The sequence below is a fragment of the Hemicordylus capensis genome, chromosome 3 (genome assembly GCF_027244095.1).
Source record: "Hemicordylus capensis ecotype Gifberg chromosome 3, rHemCap1.1.pri, whole genome shotgun sequence".
In the NCBI taxonomy this organism is placed as follows: domain Eukaryota; kingdom Metazoa; phylum Chordata; class Lepidosauria; order Squamata; family Cordylidae; genus Hemicordylus; species Hemicordylus capensis.
The window spans coordinates 134,674,261-134,693,436 of record NC_069659.1 but is presented as its reverse complement, the minus strand read 5'-3'; the positions used below and the strand labels follow the sequence as shown (position 1 = coordinate 134,693,436).

Sequence of the window (19,176 nt, the reverse complement as noted above, 5' to 3'; positions counted from 1 at the left end):
AACACATCGGCCCCTGGGCCTGATGGTCTGACATGGCCTTTCTATAAGGTTTACGCAGACCAGCTACTACCAGTCTTAGTAAAATTATTTAATTGTGTCCTAGACAATGGGTGTTTAAATAGGTCATTTGGGGAAGGCCTCTTAATTTTTCACCCCAAGAAAGGCAACACCACTTTACCACAAAACTGGAGGCCGATAACCCTCACAAATACCGATTATAGAATCTTTGCCAAGATCCTAAATAATAGATTGGCGAAAGTGGCCCCTAAATTGGTCCACAGCTTGCAGACAAGTGCCATCTCAGGAAGAAAGATGACAGACTCATTGTGTCTGCTGAGAGAACCTTTTTTCTCTATACAGAATGAAAGTTGGAAAGGTCACCTCCTCTTATTAGATCAAGTTAAAGCCTTTGATAAAGTGAACCACAATTACTTGTGGACATTGTTGAAAACTAAAGGTATACCACCCCTCTTCGTTACCTGGATACAGCTGCTCTATACAAATGAAAAGGTGACACAGCAGATTAATGGATGGCGGGGCGACACGATCGCTTGCATTCGGGTGTCCGCCAAGGATGCCCACTTAGCCCATTACTTTATGTTTTTGCCCTGGATCCAATCCTGATCAGGATTCAGAGAGAACACCATCTGCGAGGACTCTCATTCTCTATCCCTCCACCCTGCGAGATCTTCCTGGGAGGGAGAGTGATGGTATGGCCAAACCACCTGTCCACTCAGAACTGCATTCTGAGTTTAGGGTAAAATTTGTAGTTCATGCCGATGATGTTACATTACTGCTATCGGATGAAAATGAAATCTCTGTTATACTGGACCACTTCTGGGAATATGGCAAGATCTCGGGCTCAGAATTAAATGCTGACAAAAGTGTATTTGTTAAAATGGACTCTGAATGCCAGCAACTGTCATGCCTACCCATCTCTGAAGTAAAAGCAAAGGGGCCCCAGAGCCCAAACTGAAGTGGGTAGATACAGTAAATATTTTGGGGACTAAATATGGGATTAAGGAAAAAATGGGGGGGGTTGGACAGATTGGGAAGAACCATGTGGAAAAAATGGAGCCTTGTCATGTACCCAGGGGCGTATCTAGGGTGGGGCAGGCAGGGCACATGCCCTGGGCACCACTTGAAGGGGGGTGCAAATTCTTAAAATTAATCTTTTTTTAAAAAATGGCCACCAAAAACAAAATGGCCACTGCACATGCTCAAATGGCCTCTATGAGGCCCTAAGCTATGCCAGGCCTTGCAGAGGCCATTTGAGCATGCGTGGTGGCCATTTTGTTTTCAGCGGCCATTTAAAAAACCACAATTATTTTTAAAATGGCCACTGCACATGCTCAAATGGTCTCTGCGAGGCCCTAGAGGCCAGCAGTGGGAGGGGTAACCTTTGCAGACACCCCCCCCCCACAGCCTATAGGAAGCACCCCGAAGGGGCTACAGGTTAAAAAAATAATAATTTAATATAATATAAGTCACTGTACACATATTCAGTTTGGCACTATGTTCAGAGAATCAGGGCTTGTGAATACTTAGCTGAAGCTTATGAGCTAGGATTGTATCCATTTGCTCTTACTTTGCTTCTTATGATAAGTGAGTTAAATGTGGTGTCTTAAAAATGTGGTTATTAATGGTGAGTTTGTCTTTGAATCAGTGTGAAATCCTTAGTAGTAAGGCCCACTGGGAGTTGCTTGCTCTCTTTCTCTCATTTTAACTGTCTTTCTGAAATACTAGAATATATTCCAAACAGTGACACAGTTGACTCTGCATATCCTTTAATTATTTTCAGAGTATCTGGGAAAAGTCAAATTCTCCATTTATTTTTAAAACTTATGTAATTGTGATGCTAGTAGATGCATAGTAGAGGATTAGACAGGCACTTCTGTTTAGTTTTCCAAGTACACCTCCACATAGTATTTGTGTATTTCATGAGCCCCAGCATACTGAAATTTGTAGTTTTCCAGCATTTTTTGGTCTGGCTACATCTACTGCTAAATAGTTTTTGAAATTTTAAAAGATTAATGAACTTGACTTATATTTTTCAACTGATATTATAGTAAAGTTATCTGAAAGATGGGTGTCAGATGTTTGGACAAGGGGCGCAATTTCAGTGCTTGCCCTAGACGCTATTTTCCCTAGATACACCTCTGATTGTACCAGAAATCAGTCTACATCTGGACTTACTTGATAACCCTGGTGCACAACCTGGCGGTAGTCTACACTCCTCCACTCAATCTCCTTCGGAGAGTTGAAAGCCAGGTCTTCCATCTAGTACGGCACATGGCGTCCTTCCCTTTGGCCCATGTGGTAGCATTTAAGGAGGTTGCGCGGGGAGGCTTAGCTCTACCTGCCCTGCAACCCTATTTTGTAACTGAATTCATGTCCTACAATTTTGGAAACTGGATTTTCGTGAATGTCCATAACATGTCCAACCTCCTGCAAAAAACCTGGGTTTCACTTTTCGCTCTACATTGGCAAAAGTCAGCATGGGGCATAGTGTGGTGGGGGAAAGGTTCTTTCAATGGTAATATCACACAAGTATTGAAAAGAGACCACCCAGACTACTTGAGAGATTTATTATTCACACTAAAAAAAATGGAAGGTTGAACCGGATCTATTTAAAGGGTCCTCCTCAGTTAAGCAGCTAAGGAAAACAATTTATGGAGAGATTCTAGATGTGGGTTTCTTAAAACCCGATTTAGAACGTAAACACTACAAACACCACACTTCACAGTACTTGTTGCAACCCGATCACCCTATTGCTCTCTTTAAGGAGAAAAAAGGTCCCTTTCCATTTATGGGAAATGAGGTGGTGTTTATACCACCAAGTACTGCACTTAACATGGCTAAGCCATGGCTCCCAGAGGACAAGCAAGAGTGTCCTAAAATCACCTGCAAACAGAAAGCTAGTGAGCTAGGCAAGACATTCAGGGAAACCCACTCACATTTCTTAAAAGAGTGTGTGGTAGCCAAAAGAGTGTGACAGGGAGTAAGCAAGTTGTTAGAGTGGCCTGATTTGGAAAAACAGACTTGGGAAGAACTAACCTCAGGTTTGAGCGATAGAACCTCTTTTCGAGGTCCCAGAAAGAAACCTTCAAGGAAACGGGACGGAACGGGTGCTCTCATACTAGGGAATTGGAACATTCCCCTTCTCGTAATAAGGTTAGTAAACCTGTATGTCATTTATGCAATGCTCCTGCATAGAAATAGGGAGGGAAGATGCAACCAAGAGGTTCACGTAGATGAGACAGTAAATTTCTCCTGGAAAAGTTTGTATGGTTATGTGCAAAAAGACAAGTGTATCTCTTCTAAACAGCAATGGGACAAATTGTGGAAATGGACGTTGGATGTAAACCCCCCCCCACACACACACACACATTACCAGATATGCCTTGTAATCCCCCACTCCTGAGTTACAGTACTGCCTGCATATACTTTATAACCCTGTGGGTTACCAAATCCTTGTTTGTAAATCTTTGTAGATATAGGATGTACAAACAACCACTTTGTATATAATTGTGCTTTGGTAACATACTGTATGCTTTGGTAGTTTGTTGGTTCAGTAAAAAAGATCTTGTCCTATTAAATAAAAATAAAAATCTTGTCCTATCTTGGAGATGGCAGGAGGGAACTTGAAACCTTCTGCTCTTCCCAGAGCAGCTCCATCCCCTGAGGGGAATATCTTGCAGTGCTCACACATCAAGTCTCCCATTCATATGCAACCAGGGCAGACCCTGCTTAGCTATGGGGACAAGTCATGGTTGCTACCACAATACCATCCAATGAACACTAGCCATAGTTTATATCCAGAGAATGGCATTATCCCCTTGTTTACAAATTCCACCTCACGCACATATTAAGCAGATGTTAATAGTTATCATTCAATCTGAGTAGTGAAATATATCTTGTTCTTATAGATGGCTTTAAAAGGGGATTAAATAGATTCACAAAGAACAGGTCTATCAATGGCTATTAGTCATGACAAGTGCTGGGGGCAAACAGCAGGGGGGAAGTTGTCATTCGTGAAAACATTGAGCTGACCACTACTAAAAATAGGATGTTGCACTAGAGTAACCCTAGATTGATCAAGTTCTACACGTGCCTACGTTTTAGAATCTGGAAGTAAAAACGCTCATATGAGCTTTGAACTGAGGCTAGTGAAACCAGGGGCCCTAGATGTTCATGTTTCAAAACCAACCAACCCGCCCCCAATTGTGGATCCTAGAAAGATTTTCCTTTCTAAGAACTTATCACTTGAACATTTCTGGCTGAAGTACAATTGCCAGTACTTACACAGTTCTACCACAATCCCTGAGAGAATAATTCTTGATAGACTAATTACTGACCTCCCTGAAATTGAGAATTTCATTATTCACTGGACCTCCTAAAGTTTCCTGTCCTTGCAAATTGCAGGGGAGAGCTTGATTCCACATTTGGACTACAAGGTGCCTTTTAAAAACCATAAATGATTTTTTGGGGGGCGGGGGGGGGGAAATCACATAATTTTGGAGCCTAACTTGTGACTGGGGAGTTTTTGATTGATGGTCTGGTCAAAGCCCTTCTCTAGGTAATATCTAGCAAGAGATCTAATTAGTGAACATCAGGACTGCAAACTCAAACATACTCGGGTTGGGAGTAAGTACCGTCGAATGCAGTAGGGATTACCTCTGAGAAAACGTGCACAGGACTGTCTTGAAATCGTTTGAATTTTATTTTTAAGCCCAGGTTGATAGCATTTTGACTTGAAAAATAATTCCTTACAGATTTCATCGAGGAGTGCAGCCCTTGATGTCAATTTGCTAAGTATGCGGGAAGTATATCGTAAGTAAACTGGAGTCGTTATTGAACGGAACTTCTGAAGGACGCTCTCTAAAATAACGATGATGGCTTACCTTAAACCAACCGATGCTGCTGCCGACAGATTGGATTGTGAGTTTTCTCACGCCCAAGAGTGCCAAAGAAGAAGTACGGAAGGCAACAGTTGAAGACAGGCGCTTCCTGCTGATAAATCCAGAGGCGACAATTTAAAGTAACCTTCGTCTGGGGAGAAGGAGGGGTTAAGCATCACACCCAAAAAAAGGAGGGAAGGAATCGGTCGAGAAGCAAAACAGCGCCGTACCAAGAAAGACGTTCCTCTTTCCAGTAATTCCCTTGAGCAAGTATTAGCAACAGCCGGTCCGGTAGAGGGCTCGCTTCCAATAATAAGGAAAAGCTCTCTCAGTGATTCATGCATGCATAAGGAGGAAGGCGGGGCTGACGTTGACACTAGCCGGGAGGCCACGCCCTGTGACCTGAAAACCGTGTTCTCCGTATGCACATATGAGTGATCGGCGGTTCTTCTGAGTAAGGGGAGTGTACTTGGGGTATACTTGCTGGGGGTTCCTGCGCACATACTTGGGTACGTGCGCAGAGACTGTGGATTTCAATTGGACAGCTAGGCGGGGGAGCAGACTCTGAGGTCGGGTTGTACTGGCTGGGGGTTCCTTCAGATGGGAAATCCAGAGATACCCGTGTGTGTGCTGTGATTAAAGCAAAGAGAACAAGGCGGGGCGGGGGGGCTATAGGCGGTAGACTGCAATTCTGTGCGCACTTGCCTGGGGGGTGGGGGGACCCCACTAAAATCAATGTGGCTTTCTTCTGAGTAAAAATGCATAGGATCAGGCGTCAATCCTATTCATATTCACTCGGGAGTAAGTTCCACTGGTGTCAGTGGAACTTACTTTTGAGTAAACATACATGGCTGAGATCTGGCTTTAATCACTCCTAATTATACCCAAGATGCTACATCTAATTAAAATTAGATTTACTTCTGAGTAAAGATGAATAGCTTCTGATTATAATACATATATGGTAACAAACGTTCATGATGATAGACTATATAGCCCGCAGTCAAGATCCTCAAAGTGGGACCATGAGTAAAATCCACATCTGCTTTTTTAATTTCAGATACCTTTCCTTGTGGAAAAAGATAACATAAGTTCCTCTATCTCCTTCAACCATAACAACCCTGTAGCCTACCCATGTGCTACTATGTACTTTCTCCAATTAACTGGAACATTCAAGCTCAGACATCAATTTCACCTGTATCAACTGCTTCCCATTCCATTTTTTCTTCATCTGTAAGAAGTAATATGAGTCTTTCACAAAGAAACTGAGCTAAGTTTTCAGTAGTTTAATTGGTTAAATCTGCACACATTTTCATATAACTAAATCTACTAGCTGACCCCACACAGAGCATCTGTGCAGTTGTGTACTGAGCCTGTGACATCCCCCGCAGCTCGCTCTCCCCCCGCGGCTCTCTCGCTCGCTCTCCCCCCGCGGCTCACTCGCTTGCTCCCCCCCGCGGCTCTCCCCATTGGGCGGGCCAGGGCCAGACCATCCCACCACCGCCTCCCACCTTCTCCTCCCGGCTGGTAGGGCTTTGCCTGCCGTCTGCCCACCTCCTCACCGCCGCCATCATTTCTCCCCACCACCGCCTCCTTTTCCCGGCCGGCGGGTCTTCGCCCGCTGTCCGCCCGCCGTCCACCCACCTCTTTTGGCTGGAGGGGCTTCACCTGCCAGCCCTCCACCTCTGCATCCTGACTGCTGCCATTATTTCTCTTCATTTCAGTGCTGGAACTCTTGCACGCTCTAGAGCATCTGCGCGTTAGTACTTGATTGCTCCCCTTACCTCAGAGATCTCCCTACCTTCACTTGAGCTGCACTCCTGTTCCTTCTCCATCCCGTTGCTTCCATCCTCCTCACCCTTCTTGATTGTGGCTGCAGCATTGCTGCTGCCTATTGGCCAAACTGCAGCCCCCTATCCCCAGAGACCTCCCCACTCTCACCCGAGCCCCGCTCCTGCTCCTCCCTTCAGGAGCAGCAGCAGTGGTTGACCAGGCCCTTTCTCGCTGCTGTCACCACCATGGCTGCTCGTTCCCCTCAGGCTGCTGACAGGCCCAGGCCCATCCCTTGCATGCCTGCCTCCCTCTTACAATGGCCTCAGTAGCCCCAAACAGCAGCAGTGGTTGCCTGGACCCTTCCTTGCTGCCAGTGCCGCCATGGCCACTCGTTCCCCTGTCAGGCTGCTGACAGGCTCAGGCCCGTCCCTTGCCCTTCCTTCTGTCTCTCTTCCCCCTCCTTTCTTTTTCTCTTTCCCTCTCCTCCACTCGCTCTTCTCCACTCTTTCTTCCCCCTCCCTTCATGTTTTTTCTTCTTCCCTCCCTGAGTTAACAGATTTTGTTCATTTACACAGCGGCATCCTCCTTCTCCTGAAGGGGCTCTTTCCTCCCTCATGACCCTCTTTTTGCAGACCCCTGCCTGCTATCCTTTTATATCCAGAACATCTTCCAACCAGTAACAGCTGCATTCCAACTGACCTTAACCATCACAGGCCCCTCCTCCTTATCTGCATAGGGAATCCCCACTGCCCAATCAGGTGCTTCTGCTTGCAAACTCAGCCAATTGCCTCCTTCCCACCACATCGCCACGCATGGCCCATCTTGGAGAACAGCCAGTCGCCTCCTTCCTACCACATCACCACGCATGGCCCGTCTTGGAGAAATAATAATATAGATAGATAGTTTTTGAAGAAAAACACATACTTTATTTGTTCTTTGAAAGCACACATGTATGTTGCAACATGATATTCAAAAATATACTGCCTCCAAATATGGAAACTCCATTTTATTATTTATATACCACCCCATCCAAATGGCTCTGGGCAGTGCTAAATGATTTTAGCAGTCATAGATAATAAATAGCTATTGGTAAAAAGGAGATGTTATCCTTATTCACAAGTTATGTTCAATGCACATACAGTCTCTTTACAGTGTATGTACATATAGATCTGTACACATGTACAGTTCTTCACACATGATGTTCAACACACCTACTGTATCACCCCTCCTATCTGTACCCTGCCCTTGAGGCAGCCTGGGCCCAGATTCACTTTTAAAACGAACACAGGTACAGTCATTCACACAAGCGCATGTATGAGTGTACAGACATTTGTACACTTGTACAGTATAATGTCTGAATCAGGCTATAATGTCTGAATAGGGTTTATAAGTGTATAGAAAAGTGCATTAATCTAACAGAGCTATTGATGCCCAGTGCATTTCAGGCTGTACATTACTTATTCAGTGAAATATCTGCTGCCAAATGCAGCTACACATGAAAAATGGAATAGATATAGGCAATGGTATTTAGGCTTTAACATATCAACACTCAGAATAATTAGCAATGCTAGTTTTTGTATGTCTGCTTGTCTAGCTGTTTCTACAGTTAAGAGTGCCACCTGCTGGCTATAAGTGATCAATATTAAGATGCATTCTGTGAAGATCAGCTTTCATGATGAGGACAATTATTAAACATAATACGGTTGAAATTAAAAGGAAAAGTTAGGAATTGCTTAACTTGTCTTTTTGATTTCAGTAGGACTACTCTATGGAATCTTCCTGAGTATGTCTGCCACTGCCAGGAAAATGAAGTAATAGTGACAGAATATATTTTTGTAAGAAATAAAGCAGAAATATAAGAAACTGTTTTAACTGAAATCTGAAAAGATATGGGACAATACTTGAAGAGAAAGATACAATTCCTTCAAAAATAAAACACGCAAAAACATTTCACAAAGAATTGCATTCAATATAGTCCACTGTCTTCCATTTATGGATTGGTGGCATTTGATACTTCACATGTTTCCAGAATGCAGAGTTGGGTGAGAAGGGACAGGCCATGTATTTTTCTTTCCATTTTACAGTTCCTTGCTGATTAATGATATGCCTGAGAGATTCTTGAAATGTGGCATAGTCTCCTATTCTCTCCATTTCCAAAAGAATCACTTTCACATCATTTTGGATGAGGGCATTGTATAATGCAATCTGGTGCTCATATGAAAAATCTTTACTCATGGCCTGAGACTGTGTTAAGGGGATTATCAGTCTTCTGCTCTGTTTTATTCTCCTTTCAACTGCATCAACAGCATCTGCCAATGTATAAAGAAATTAAGAGATAGCAAGGAATGTTTCTGAATCTGTTGCATATGTTTCTGGGGGGTCAGAAAATCTTAGACTTTAAAGAGATTCCCACTGATCATTACAGCCCTATGCAGTCATTAAGAGAGCTGGTCTTTAAGAGTGGACTAGGAAGACCCATTTTTGAATCCCCATTCAGCCATGAAACTTACTGGGTGACTCTGGGCCAGTCATGTATCTCTCAGCCTAATCTACTTCTGGGGGTGCACCTAGGTATTTTGGGGGCCTGGATCACCCTGTTGGAGATGAACTTCCAATGCATCGACCTTTTGCACCAACTGTCCTAATGACTAGGGGTGTGCACGGAACCGCGGAGCTGCGTTCCGGCACCGGGGTGGGGGGTTCCATTGAGGGCAGGTGAGATTTTACTTACCCCTCCCGCGCTTTCCACTTTTGTCACCGTATTTACTTTAGCAATTGGGCAGCAGGATATCGCCCTGCCGTCCCTTTCTCTCCGCTTGGCTGCTCCGGCTGTTAGAAATGGGGGGGGGCAGGATACCTCCCTGCCGCCCCTTTCTCCCCGCTTGGCTGCTCCAGGTATGTTAGAAATGGGGCGGCAGGATATCGCCCTGCCGCCCCTTTCTCCCCGCTTGGCTGCTCCGCCTAGAAATCAGGCCGGGTGGCAGGATATCTTCCTGCCGTCCGTTTCCCCGCTTGGCTGAAAAAGGTTTCTCAAAGCCTTTTTCAGCCAAGCGGGGAAACGGACGGCAGGAAGATATCCTGCCGCCCGATTTCTAACCGGAGCAGCCAAGCGAGGAGAAAAGGGCAGCAGGGAGGTATCCTCCCCCCCCATTTCTAACAGCTGGAGCAGCCAAGCGGGAAAAAAGGGGCGGCAGGGCGATATCCTGCCGCCCAATTGCTAAAGTAAATACGGTGACAAAAGTGGAAAGCGTGGGAGGGGTGAGTAAACCCTCCCCCCACCCTGAATGGAACCCCCCACCCCATCTTCCCAAACCGAACCACCCCGTGTCCGGACCGGTCCGGAGGCTTATAGAATAGTCTCCGGACCGGTCCGGGCACATCACTACTAATGACCACTAGGGGCATTGGGAGTAGAGACAGTGAGTCAGGGTCTCCCTATCTGTCCCTACTCTATGACCCCTGAACTGACTCTGCAGCACTTCCTGTGCTGAGTCACAATCCTTCCTTTCCTCCCAGAGAGCAGATGGAAACATCTCTCTCTCTCTCCTTACCTATCCACTATGTAGTCCTTTAGATTAGATATAGGTCTTTCCTGTCTAAGTGTATTTAACCAATAAATGTTTAGTCACACAAGGATCTCCATGTGTTTTCTCTAAATAGCTGCAATATCCAAACCAACCTCTGCTACCTCCTCTGTAACTGGAGTGTGTGCTCATTCCTTAGTGCTCTGCTGTTTTACGTATTGTGGGTAAAAATCAACAACCTCTAACACACCCCTGCCATGAGGCCCCCCAAAACCTACTTTTGGGGGCCTCCTGCTGTGGCGAAACTCTGTTGTTTTTTTAAATTTCAGCTGCCGTGTGGCTGAGGGGTGGTTGCCAGGGAGTGAGCCGAGCAGTCCTTCTCCCCCTGCCCACAGGGCAGTGGCAGCCGGAGCAACGCCAGGCCTGTCTGTTCAGCCCAGCAATTCTTGCTAACTGCAAGGCAGGCTTGCGCAGTTGAGAGAGATCATGGCAAGCCTGTGACGTCACAGGCTTGTAACGATCTCTCTCAACTGCACAGGCACGCCTCGCAGTTAGCAACAACTGCTGGGCTGAACAGACAGGCCCAGTGGTCTCTCCAGTCACTGCCCCTGCTGCTGCGGGGAGTGAGGACTGCTCAACTCACACACACACACCCAGCAGCCACCCCTCAGCCTCACGGTAGCTGAAACTTTTAAAAAACCACTGTAGGCTTAGCGTGACGGGCAGCAGCAGGGCAGGTGCAGCATGGCTGCAGGAGCCCCCCCCCCTGGCCATTTGGAGCCCCCCCAGACTTAATGCTGCAGTGGGAAAACAACCTGCCTAGAGAGCAGGAGGCTGTTGGTTCTAATCCTAATTGGTGTGTTTCTCAGAACATGGGAAATTCCTATATTGGGCAGCAGTGATATAGGAAGGTGCTGAAAGGCATCATCTCATATTGCGTGGGAGCAACAATGGTAAACCACTCCTATTCTACCAAGAAAACCAAATGGTTCTATGGTTGCCAGGAGTCAACACCGACTTGATGGCACAATCTTTCCTTTCCTTTTCCAGATCTTGGAGGCCATGGACCTCCAAGGCCATGGTCTGGGGCTTAGAGCGCCTCTGCATACCTCACGGGGTTGCTGTGAGGATAAAAATAACCATGTACATGAGCTCTCAGAGGAAGAGCGGGATATAAGTGTAAAAATCAATCAATCAATCAATCAATCAATCAATCAATCAATTAATTAATTAAAATAATGTCAGCCCTACCGTGCACCCCTGTTCTCTTCTATTCATTTGTGCTCACTCATTAATCCTTCATAGTTCCTATTAACTGGGCTGCACCAGACCTTGGGTCTCATTCTGCCTCTTGTCTATGGGTCATAATGATGCTTGAAGTTACCATGCCAGTCAGGTATGGGGGGATCTGGAAGGGGTCTAGGCAGGCCTGCTTTGAGAGGCTATTGCATGGTGAAGTTGTAGCCTACAGGACATAGTTCACTTTGTCAGAAAATTGTTTCAGGTATCATAACAGCCTAACCTACTTCACAGGGTTGTTGTGAGGAGAAACCTAAGTATGTAGTACACCGCCCTTGGCTCCTTGGAGGAAGAGCGGGATATAAAATGTAAAATAAAATAAAATAAATAAATAACAGTCATGTGACATTTAAAGAGCACACTTTCAGTGCCACTTAAAAAGAACGCGTTGCCTGTTAACTGCTATTGCCCATAATATAGTGACTATGCACACTTGCATATTTATGGTATTCCCGGAACAAGCAGAGGTTCCACTGGGCCTTGCAGCCATTAGCAGGCAGAGCTGGCCTGACCAATCAAGGATGTGAAACAGTTGCTCAGGCTTCCAATTCCATCTGCCATTTCTCTTTCAAGGCTTGAATCTCCCAAGCTGCGCAGTGACATCATAGGGCTGCTTGCTGAGGCAAGGAAATTCACAGCACTGTGATGTCTCTTATGCACTGAGATCCCTGGATGTTACAAGGAAAGAGCAAGAATAGGATGTAGGAGTGTCCTTTTGGAGAGAGTTGTTCACAGTGTCTAGTTTTATTTGCATAAATCACTGCAAATTATTGAGCTAGAAGATAGTTTAACAGTGCTCAGTGTGATAGCAGAGGGTCTCTCTGCATGCCCCCTGTGAGCAAGCAAATGTCATGTCCAGCTCTGATGGTGCCAATCATCTGTTTGGAGCTTGGGGAAATCTGAAGCTAGGCTCCCCCTTCTCCCTCGAAAAGGTTATCCTCATAACCCATTGCACACCACAGATCAGAACTATTCTTTGTCCATCCTTTTTTTAAAATGGACCCTCTGAAGAACTGTGTGTAAATACATTGAGGCACGGTTAGTACACAAAACTGGGCTGATAGTCAGAGCCAATTCAATGTAGACTCTATTGGACAGTTGCTCATTAGATCAGCTCTATGCGGGGGAAGGAAATGCCTGATAGGGCCTGATCCAGTTAGATCTGATACAAGGGTGTCTAATACACCGTGTACTGGAATGGCTTGGGAGAGGACTGGGGCCATCCAGTATGGGGGGGATCTTCATCTATCTTTTAACTTCAAGCAGCAAAGAGATTTAGAAACTCCATTTTCCTCCCTGGCAGCCACCCCATAATACTCCAGGGAAGGAAATAATATCTTGACATTGCATTGTTTCGTCCTTGCATTACTGGGGGCACCGTTGCATTACTGGGGATACTGGTTTCCTCCTAGCGTTACGGGGGTAGCAACTCCCTGTGCAGAAAGGGAGTCAAAAAGGCAGCTAAGCCCAAGCTTGGCTGCCCATGAGAACCACCGGTAGCTGCGAGGCTTCTGGTGGTGCCTCAGCGGTAAGTCTGCCAGTTAGCCAAGATTAGGGGTGCAGTCATGCCCTTACCCCGGGGCTAACTGCTTGTGTGACAGCACTGGCTGCTCCCCACTGGCACTGGCACAGGAGTGGGCTCTGGCCATCGCTGGGGGATCTCCACAATGCACCATGCACTCATGTGATGCATTGTGGGATTTCCAGGGGCCAGGATAACACATCCCAGCCTTCGCACCTCTGTGCTGCCTGTGGCAGCCGTTGGCCATCTGGGTACGCAATCAGCGCACCCAGCAACTCCCGGAGCATCATCTGCGGGGAAAGCAAGCTTCTGCTGCCTCCCCTGCCGCCCACCCTCAAGCCCTCTCACTCGATTGTGAGAAAGGGCTCATTGACTAGAAAACAAAGGTTGTGTACATATGTGGAGTTCCATCATCATTTCCTTACTAAGGTTTGGTGCAGCCCTTGCTAGGTTTTTCTAGTGCTTAGACCCATGCTAACTGGGCAAAGAAGCACCTTTTTAATGTGGTGATTCTCTTTATTTAGCAGGGGGAGAGTAACTGGCCCTATTCATCCCCAGCACAGTACCTCCGGTGATTGTTGCTGGTGTCTGTCTTAACATTTCTTTTTAGATTGTGACCCCTTTGGGGTCACGGATTCATCCTATTTATATATTTATTTCTCTATGTAGACCGCTTTGGAAACCTTTGTTGAAAAGCAGTATATAATGTTTGTGGTGGTGGTGGTGGTAGACATAACGCATTCACATACACCATCACTACCTTTGCAGCAATATATGCACAGGGTAGCTGTACATGTCTCTTCCCCATTCACCAATAAAAAGGGCAGGCATGAAAAGGAGTGCACAGAGCAACACAACCTTATCTTCCTGGGCTCCTCTGTTGTCAGTAGTTTTCCCCCCACCTGCTCAGACGCCGGAAGCAAGCCAGACTGGGATAAAATAGCTTAAAGCAATAAGGTACAGTTCAGGGGGTGAGAGGTGGGTTTTACAGCTTTTCCACTACAGTAAACATTTATTTGTCAGCTTACCTTCTCCAGGCAACACATCTCTCCCATAAATACACAATTGATATCCACACTGATTTTCTAAAACTTCTGGTAGAATCTGGTGAACAAAATCGCTCATAAAATTATTTTCGGAAATGCCATTTATGTGATTTGTGGGATAGATAACATAAGCATCATATATTTTCCCATCTGCAAAGTAAAATGAAAAAGAAGTGCAAAGCTGTAGTGTGAATCAAGGATGCTGTTATTTCAGGAGGAGTGATGGAAAGCAATCTTGTAGACAGATTTCATTTGCTCTTCAGATTATTTGCACTATTGGGTTATAGTGCAATATGCATGGCACTTATCTCAGGCCAAGAAAAGTGTGCCGTCGAGTCGGTGTCAACTCCTGGTTGTCTTTGGTAGAATACAGGAAGGGTTTACCATGGCCATCTCCCTCACAGTGTGAGATGATGCCTTTCAGCATCTTCCTATATCACTGCTGCTGGATATAGGTGTCCAGGGGGGATTTGACAGGAGCGTAGGAAGGCTGGTGGCAGCCCATGTGCGGCTGCCTGGCCCTGCCCCCTACGTTTGATGTCAGATGCAGGGGCCCAGCTAGCCATGCCCCCACATCTGATGTCAGATGTGGGGGATATGGTCTTCCTCCCACATGGGGCTGTGCAGCCCCATTTGGAAGGGAGATCGGCCCGGGCTGTGTTGGGCAGTGTGGGCTGAAGTGACTCTCCCTGCCTTAAAGGCAGGGAGAGCCGTTTCAGCTGCACAGCCAATGCAGCGCGGGCCAATCTCTCTCCTAAATGGGGCAGCGCGGCCCCATTTGGGAGGGAGATCGATCAGCCCTGCTGCATTGGCAGTGAGACCAGGAGCGGCTCTCCTTGCCTTTAAGGCAGGGAGAGTCACTCCGGCTATGCTGCCAATGCAGCATGGACTGGTTTCATCTCCAAACGGGGCCACGCAGCTCCCTTTGGGACCAAAATAACGTCCCCACATCTGACGTCAGAAGTGGGGGGCATGTCTGGGGCCGCGCTTATGGCTCCTGATTGGTGGCGGTCTGGGCTCTTTGTGTTGGAAGTTAAGGACTCTGCATTGACTCATGCCTCAGTGACAGAGGGGGATAGACTAGTGAGTCAGAGGGCTAGAGAGGTCAAGACATTGGTCATCCCTTCTGTACTGCTCTGACACTATCCCTTGATATGTAGTTTGCTATTCTTAGGGACTTACTTCCTTCCAGCCACTTCCTACTTCCTCTCCTTTTCTCTTTCCTTCCCTTTCTCCCTTGCAACATGCAAGCTCCTCTCCCCTGCACCATGTGTGCAGAGATGCAGAATCCATCTGCATCCAGCTAGCTGGATAGATTAGAGATCCTATATCTTCACTTTCCTATCTAGAATGGAGTTCTCTAATAAATACTCCTTATATTGATTTGAAACTATGAACTGGCTCCAAGTTATTTTACTCTCAGCATACACGCATGCCTAACCAAATTCCGCTGTGTTGTGCCTCTGTGCACTCTGCTATAATGAAAAGGGGTTTCTCCTGCCAGAGAAAATTCCCAACTCTTTGACCCCATTCGCCCAATGGTGGCTCCACCCCTGCGATTCAAACTGGCAACCTCCGGCTTGCTAATCAAGACATTTCCACATTGCGCCATTACATGGCAAGCCCAAGAAACAAACACATAAAAACAGGCATACCTTTTACTAAACTTGAAACTTTTCACTCTTTTCAGTTAGGCTGAAATAAATATGCTGTTAATTAAAATAATATATATTTGTTAAAGATTTGGAATTATTCTACCAAGGGAGAGGGGGAGGAGAATCAATAGCCATCAACCACGGTCTCCCTCTCATGGTGTACTGAAGCAGGGGGATGGGGGAAGGCTGGCAGGTATTTTAAAGCAGAAGAATAAAGGCTGCTCCAGGTTTCAAGGGGCCTCCAGCAAACTGCTGTCTCTGAGCCATCTGGGTGTGTCCCAAAGGAGTTGTTCCCTCACCACCACACAGAGGCTATGGGCACAGAGGTGAGGTCAGAGGTCAAAAATAGACACGAGGGCCTGAATGCACAACTGTTGCCGAACAATACTGATCATTGATGCTGACTTGCCCTCACAGGAAGCCCCGCCTTTGTACAGGTGAAACTCGGAAAATTAGAATATCGTGCAAAAGTCCATTAATTTCAGTAATGCAAATTAAAAGGTGAAACTGATATATGAGACAGACGCATTACATGCAAAGCGAGAGAAGTCAAGCCTTAATTTATTATAATTCTGATGATCATGGCGTACAGCTCATGAAAACCCCAAATCCACAATCCCAGAAAATTAGAATATTACATGGAACCAAGAAGACAAGGATTGAAGAATAGAACAATATCGGACCTCTGAAAAGTATACAGTGTACTGTGCTTGATTGGCCAGCAAACTCGCCTGACCTGACCCCATAGAGAATCTATGGGGCATTGCCAAGAGAAGGATGAGAGACATGAGACCAAAAAATGCAGAATTGCTGAAGGCCGCTAATGAAGCATCCTGGTCTTCCATAATACCTCTTCAGTGCCACAGGGTGATAGCATCCATGCCACGCCGCATTGAGGCAGTAATTGCTGCAAAAGGGGCCCAAACCAAGTACTGAATACATATGCATGCTTATACTTTTCAGAGGTCCGATATTGTTCTTTTCTTCAATCCTTGTCTTATTGGTTCCATGTAATATTCTAATTTTCTGAGATTGTGGATTTGGGGTTTTCATGAGCTGTACGCCATGATCATCACAATTATAACAAATTAAGGCTTGACTTATCTCGCTTTGCATGTAATGCATCTGTCTCATATATCAGTTTCACCTTTTAATTTGCATTACTGAAATTAATGGACTTTTGCACGATATTCTAATTTTCCGAGTTTCACCTGTATATCTCTCACTGCTACTTCCTGGTTCTCTCTTGGAAACAGAAGAATCAGAACCACACTTGGCACCAGAATGTATTCTCTCTTTTAGACTTTGAATAACAACTTCTTTCTAACCTGCTTGCCAAACTAGACAAGTCTTCTATTCGTTTTCTCAGACCTGTGTGCTTGATTTTTCAAGAGTAAATGGCGCAAGGGAGGCCAGTCCAGATCAGACCAGATCAGGCCTCCTTCAGCTGTTTGCTTCAGAATAAGTGCTCCCATTGACATCCCATGTGAACACTGGTTGACATTGTGACTAACACTGCACAGATGCAGGCAAAAGAAGCATGCATGCAGTGGCCATGATCCTGCTTCAGCAGCATGGATGCTCATGTGTGGACGGGGGGGGGGCAGAATTTTCACCAGTCTCCCCTTCCTTCAAAATGGCTCTATGTTTTCTGAAAGTATGTCCCTGAGGGTCTTGGGTGGCAATCTTGGGTGGCAAAGAGGAAGAGATATTGGCTAAAGTTGCTCCTCCCCACCCCCACGTCCATGCTGTTGAAGCAGGACCAAAGCCACTGCTCACCTGCTTCTTTTGCTTGCATGTATGCAGCATTAGTCTGGATGTTGGCCACTGGAGATAATGCATTTAGGATAATATTTGAATAAGGCTAGAGTCAGACTTGGGTGCAGGACACAGCAAGGCCCACCTAGAGGCCTTGGCCCAGTCCTCCAAGGTCCAGGGGGGCCTCCAAATGCCTGGGAGGCATCAGCAGCCACCCCGTGCCTGCCCCACCAAACCTCTGGGTTTTTGCTTTTTGTGGGTTTTTTTGTTTTTTTTAACTCCTCCCCCTTACCACAGCCAAGGGGTGCCTGGGGCAGGGAGCGGAGCAGTCTCTCCTCAGCAGTCGAGAGACGGGGGGGACACTGGCCGCGTCCATTCGGGCCAGTGTCTTTAACAAAGTGCGAGGCGTGCCTGCGCAGTTTAGAGAGCATCACAAGCCCATGACATCATGCGCACAATGCAGCTACACAAAGGCCGAACAGCCTCTCCCACTGGAGAGGCTGTTCTACTGTTCTACTGGAGCAAGTGCCTTGAAATGAAGAAGGGGTGGATCAGGAATGGAATGTTTAACCCCTTTCCCTGCCAACCTGATCCCCCCCATAGGGTTCCATACCCCTTTTTATATTATTTATGTTTTGATTTACAGACCGTATTTTGCATTATGCCCCAAACGCAGTTTAGAATGTATTTGAAGTCACAACACAACAAAACCTTGAGACAAAAACACAGGTCAGAGCACAGGGAAGATAAATTTACCAGCAGGTGAAAGTTTAGGGAAACAAGCAACTGGTAGTGGATGTTCAGCACTCTCTTCCCCTCCACACCTTCTCCTCTTCAAATCATCCCTCCTCTGGTTCCTTTGCAATCAAGAAGGAAAAGAGGTGGCCCTCCATATGGCAATAAAGAGTGTCTTTGGTGCTCTACTCTCCTTTTCTCAGAGTAACAGAAACACTCTATAGCAGGGATTCTCAACGTTGGGTGTCCCCAGATGTTATTGGACTTCAGCTCCCATAATCCTCAGCACCAGTGGCCTTTGGTTGGGGAGTATGGGAGTTGAAGTTCAATAACATCTGGGGACCCAACATTGAGATCCCTGCTCTATAGAGTGTCCCCAGTATTCTAAGCATTTTCCTCATTTCCTTTACACTTCCGTCTCTTCTTGTTCTCAGGCCAGCAGTGAGGAAAGAAGCAGTGGCAGCAAAAGGGAGGAGGAGGAGGAGCTCTTTGCCTAATGTTGGCTGTGCTTGATTTTAGTTAACAACATGTTAGCTCAACAGAACTTCACAGAGAGTGACAGAGGAAGGCGGGTGAGGTGGCGGGGTGTAGGTCTTGCCAACCTGCTTTTTCTGCTTGTGGAGAATGCCTCACCTGGCCTCATGGGAAGACTATCCCTTAAAAAGGACCATGGGGACTTCCTTTCATGAGGCTGTAGGGTCATGTGCAGTTTCCCCTAAAAAGTGAAAGTGGAAAAGTTGCAAGTGGCTCTGTGAGTGTGATGAGGCCATCTCTTGTTGTGGTGCTTTTTCAGTGGTTTTTAATTTCTGCAGATTCTAGACACATTACATTTTGTGTATAGCGTTCAGTGAGCGTATTATTTCATTTACCCATCAGTTGCAAAAGATGCATTATTTCAGTAGGGTAGGAAGCACTAAATGAATTAAATGCCATATATAATGTAAAGATGGACATTCACAAAGCTCC

The 19,176-nt window shown here is 46.1% G+C and overlaps 2 protein-coding genes across 5 annotated transcripts in view; both read right to left on the bottom strand.

Moving 5' to 3' along the window:
- Positions 1 to 7,189, bottom strand: part of IL18R1 (interleukin 18 receptor 1) — a 42,580-nt gene extending 35,391 nt beyond the window's left edge. Inside the window, exons 1-2 of one of the 4 annotated variants that reach the window (XM_053311157.1) lie at positions 6,543 to 7,189; positions 4,905 to 5,010 (exon numbers count right to left, since the gene is read on the bottom strand). The gene's annotated coding sequence lies outside the window, so the exon portion shown is untranslated. Of the gene's footprint in view, positions 1 to 4,904; positions 5,053 to 5,131; positions 5,431 to 6,542 lie in introns of those variants that run through there. The other 3 variants (XM_053311156.1, XM_053311154.1, XM_053311155.1) reach the window with 3 other exon arrangements.
- A 444-nt stretch (positions 7,190 to 7,633) lies between these two features.
- IL1RL1 (interleukin 1 receptor like 1) overlaps positions 7,634 to 19,176 on the bottom strand; it is a 29,554-nt gene continuing 18,011 nt past the window's right edge. Inside the window, exons 8-9 of the mRNA XM_053308932.1 lie at positions 14,045 to 14,212; positions 7,634 to 8,980 (exon numbers count right to left, since the gene is read on the bottom strand). Of these exons, the coding sequence (XP_053164907.1) occupies positions 8,622 to 8,980; positions 14,045 to 14,212 (527 nt within the window). The 3' untranslated portion in view covers positions 7,634 to 8,621. The remainder of the gene's footprint in view (positions 8,981 to 14,044; positions 14,213 to 19,176) is intronic.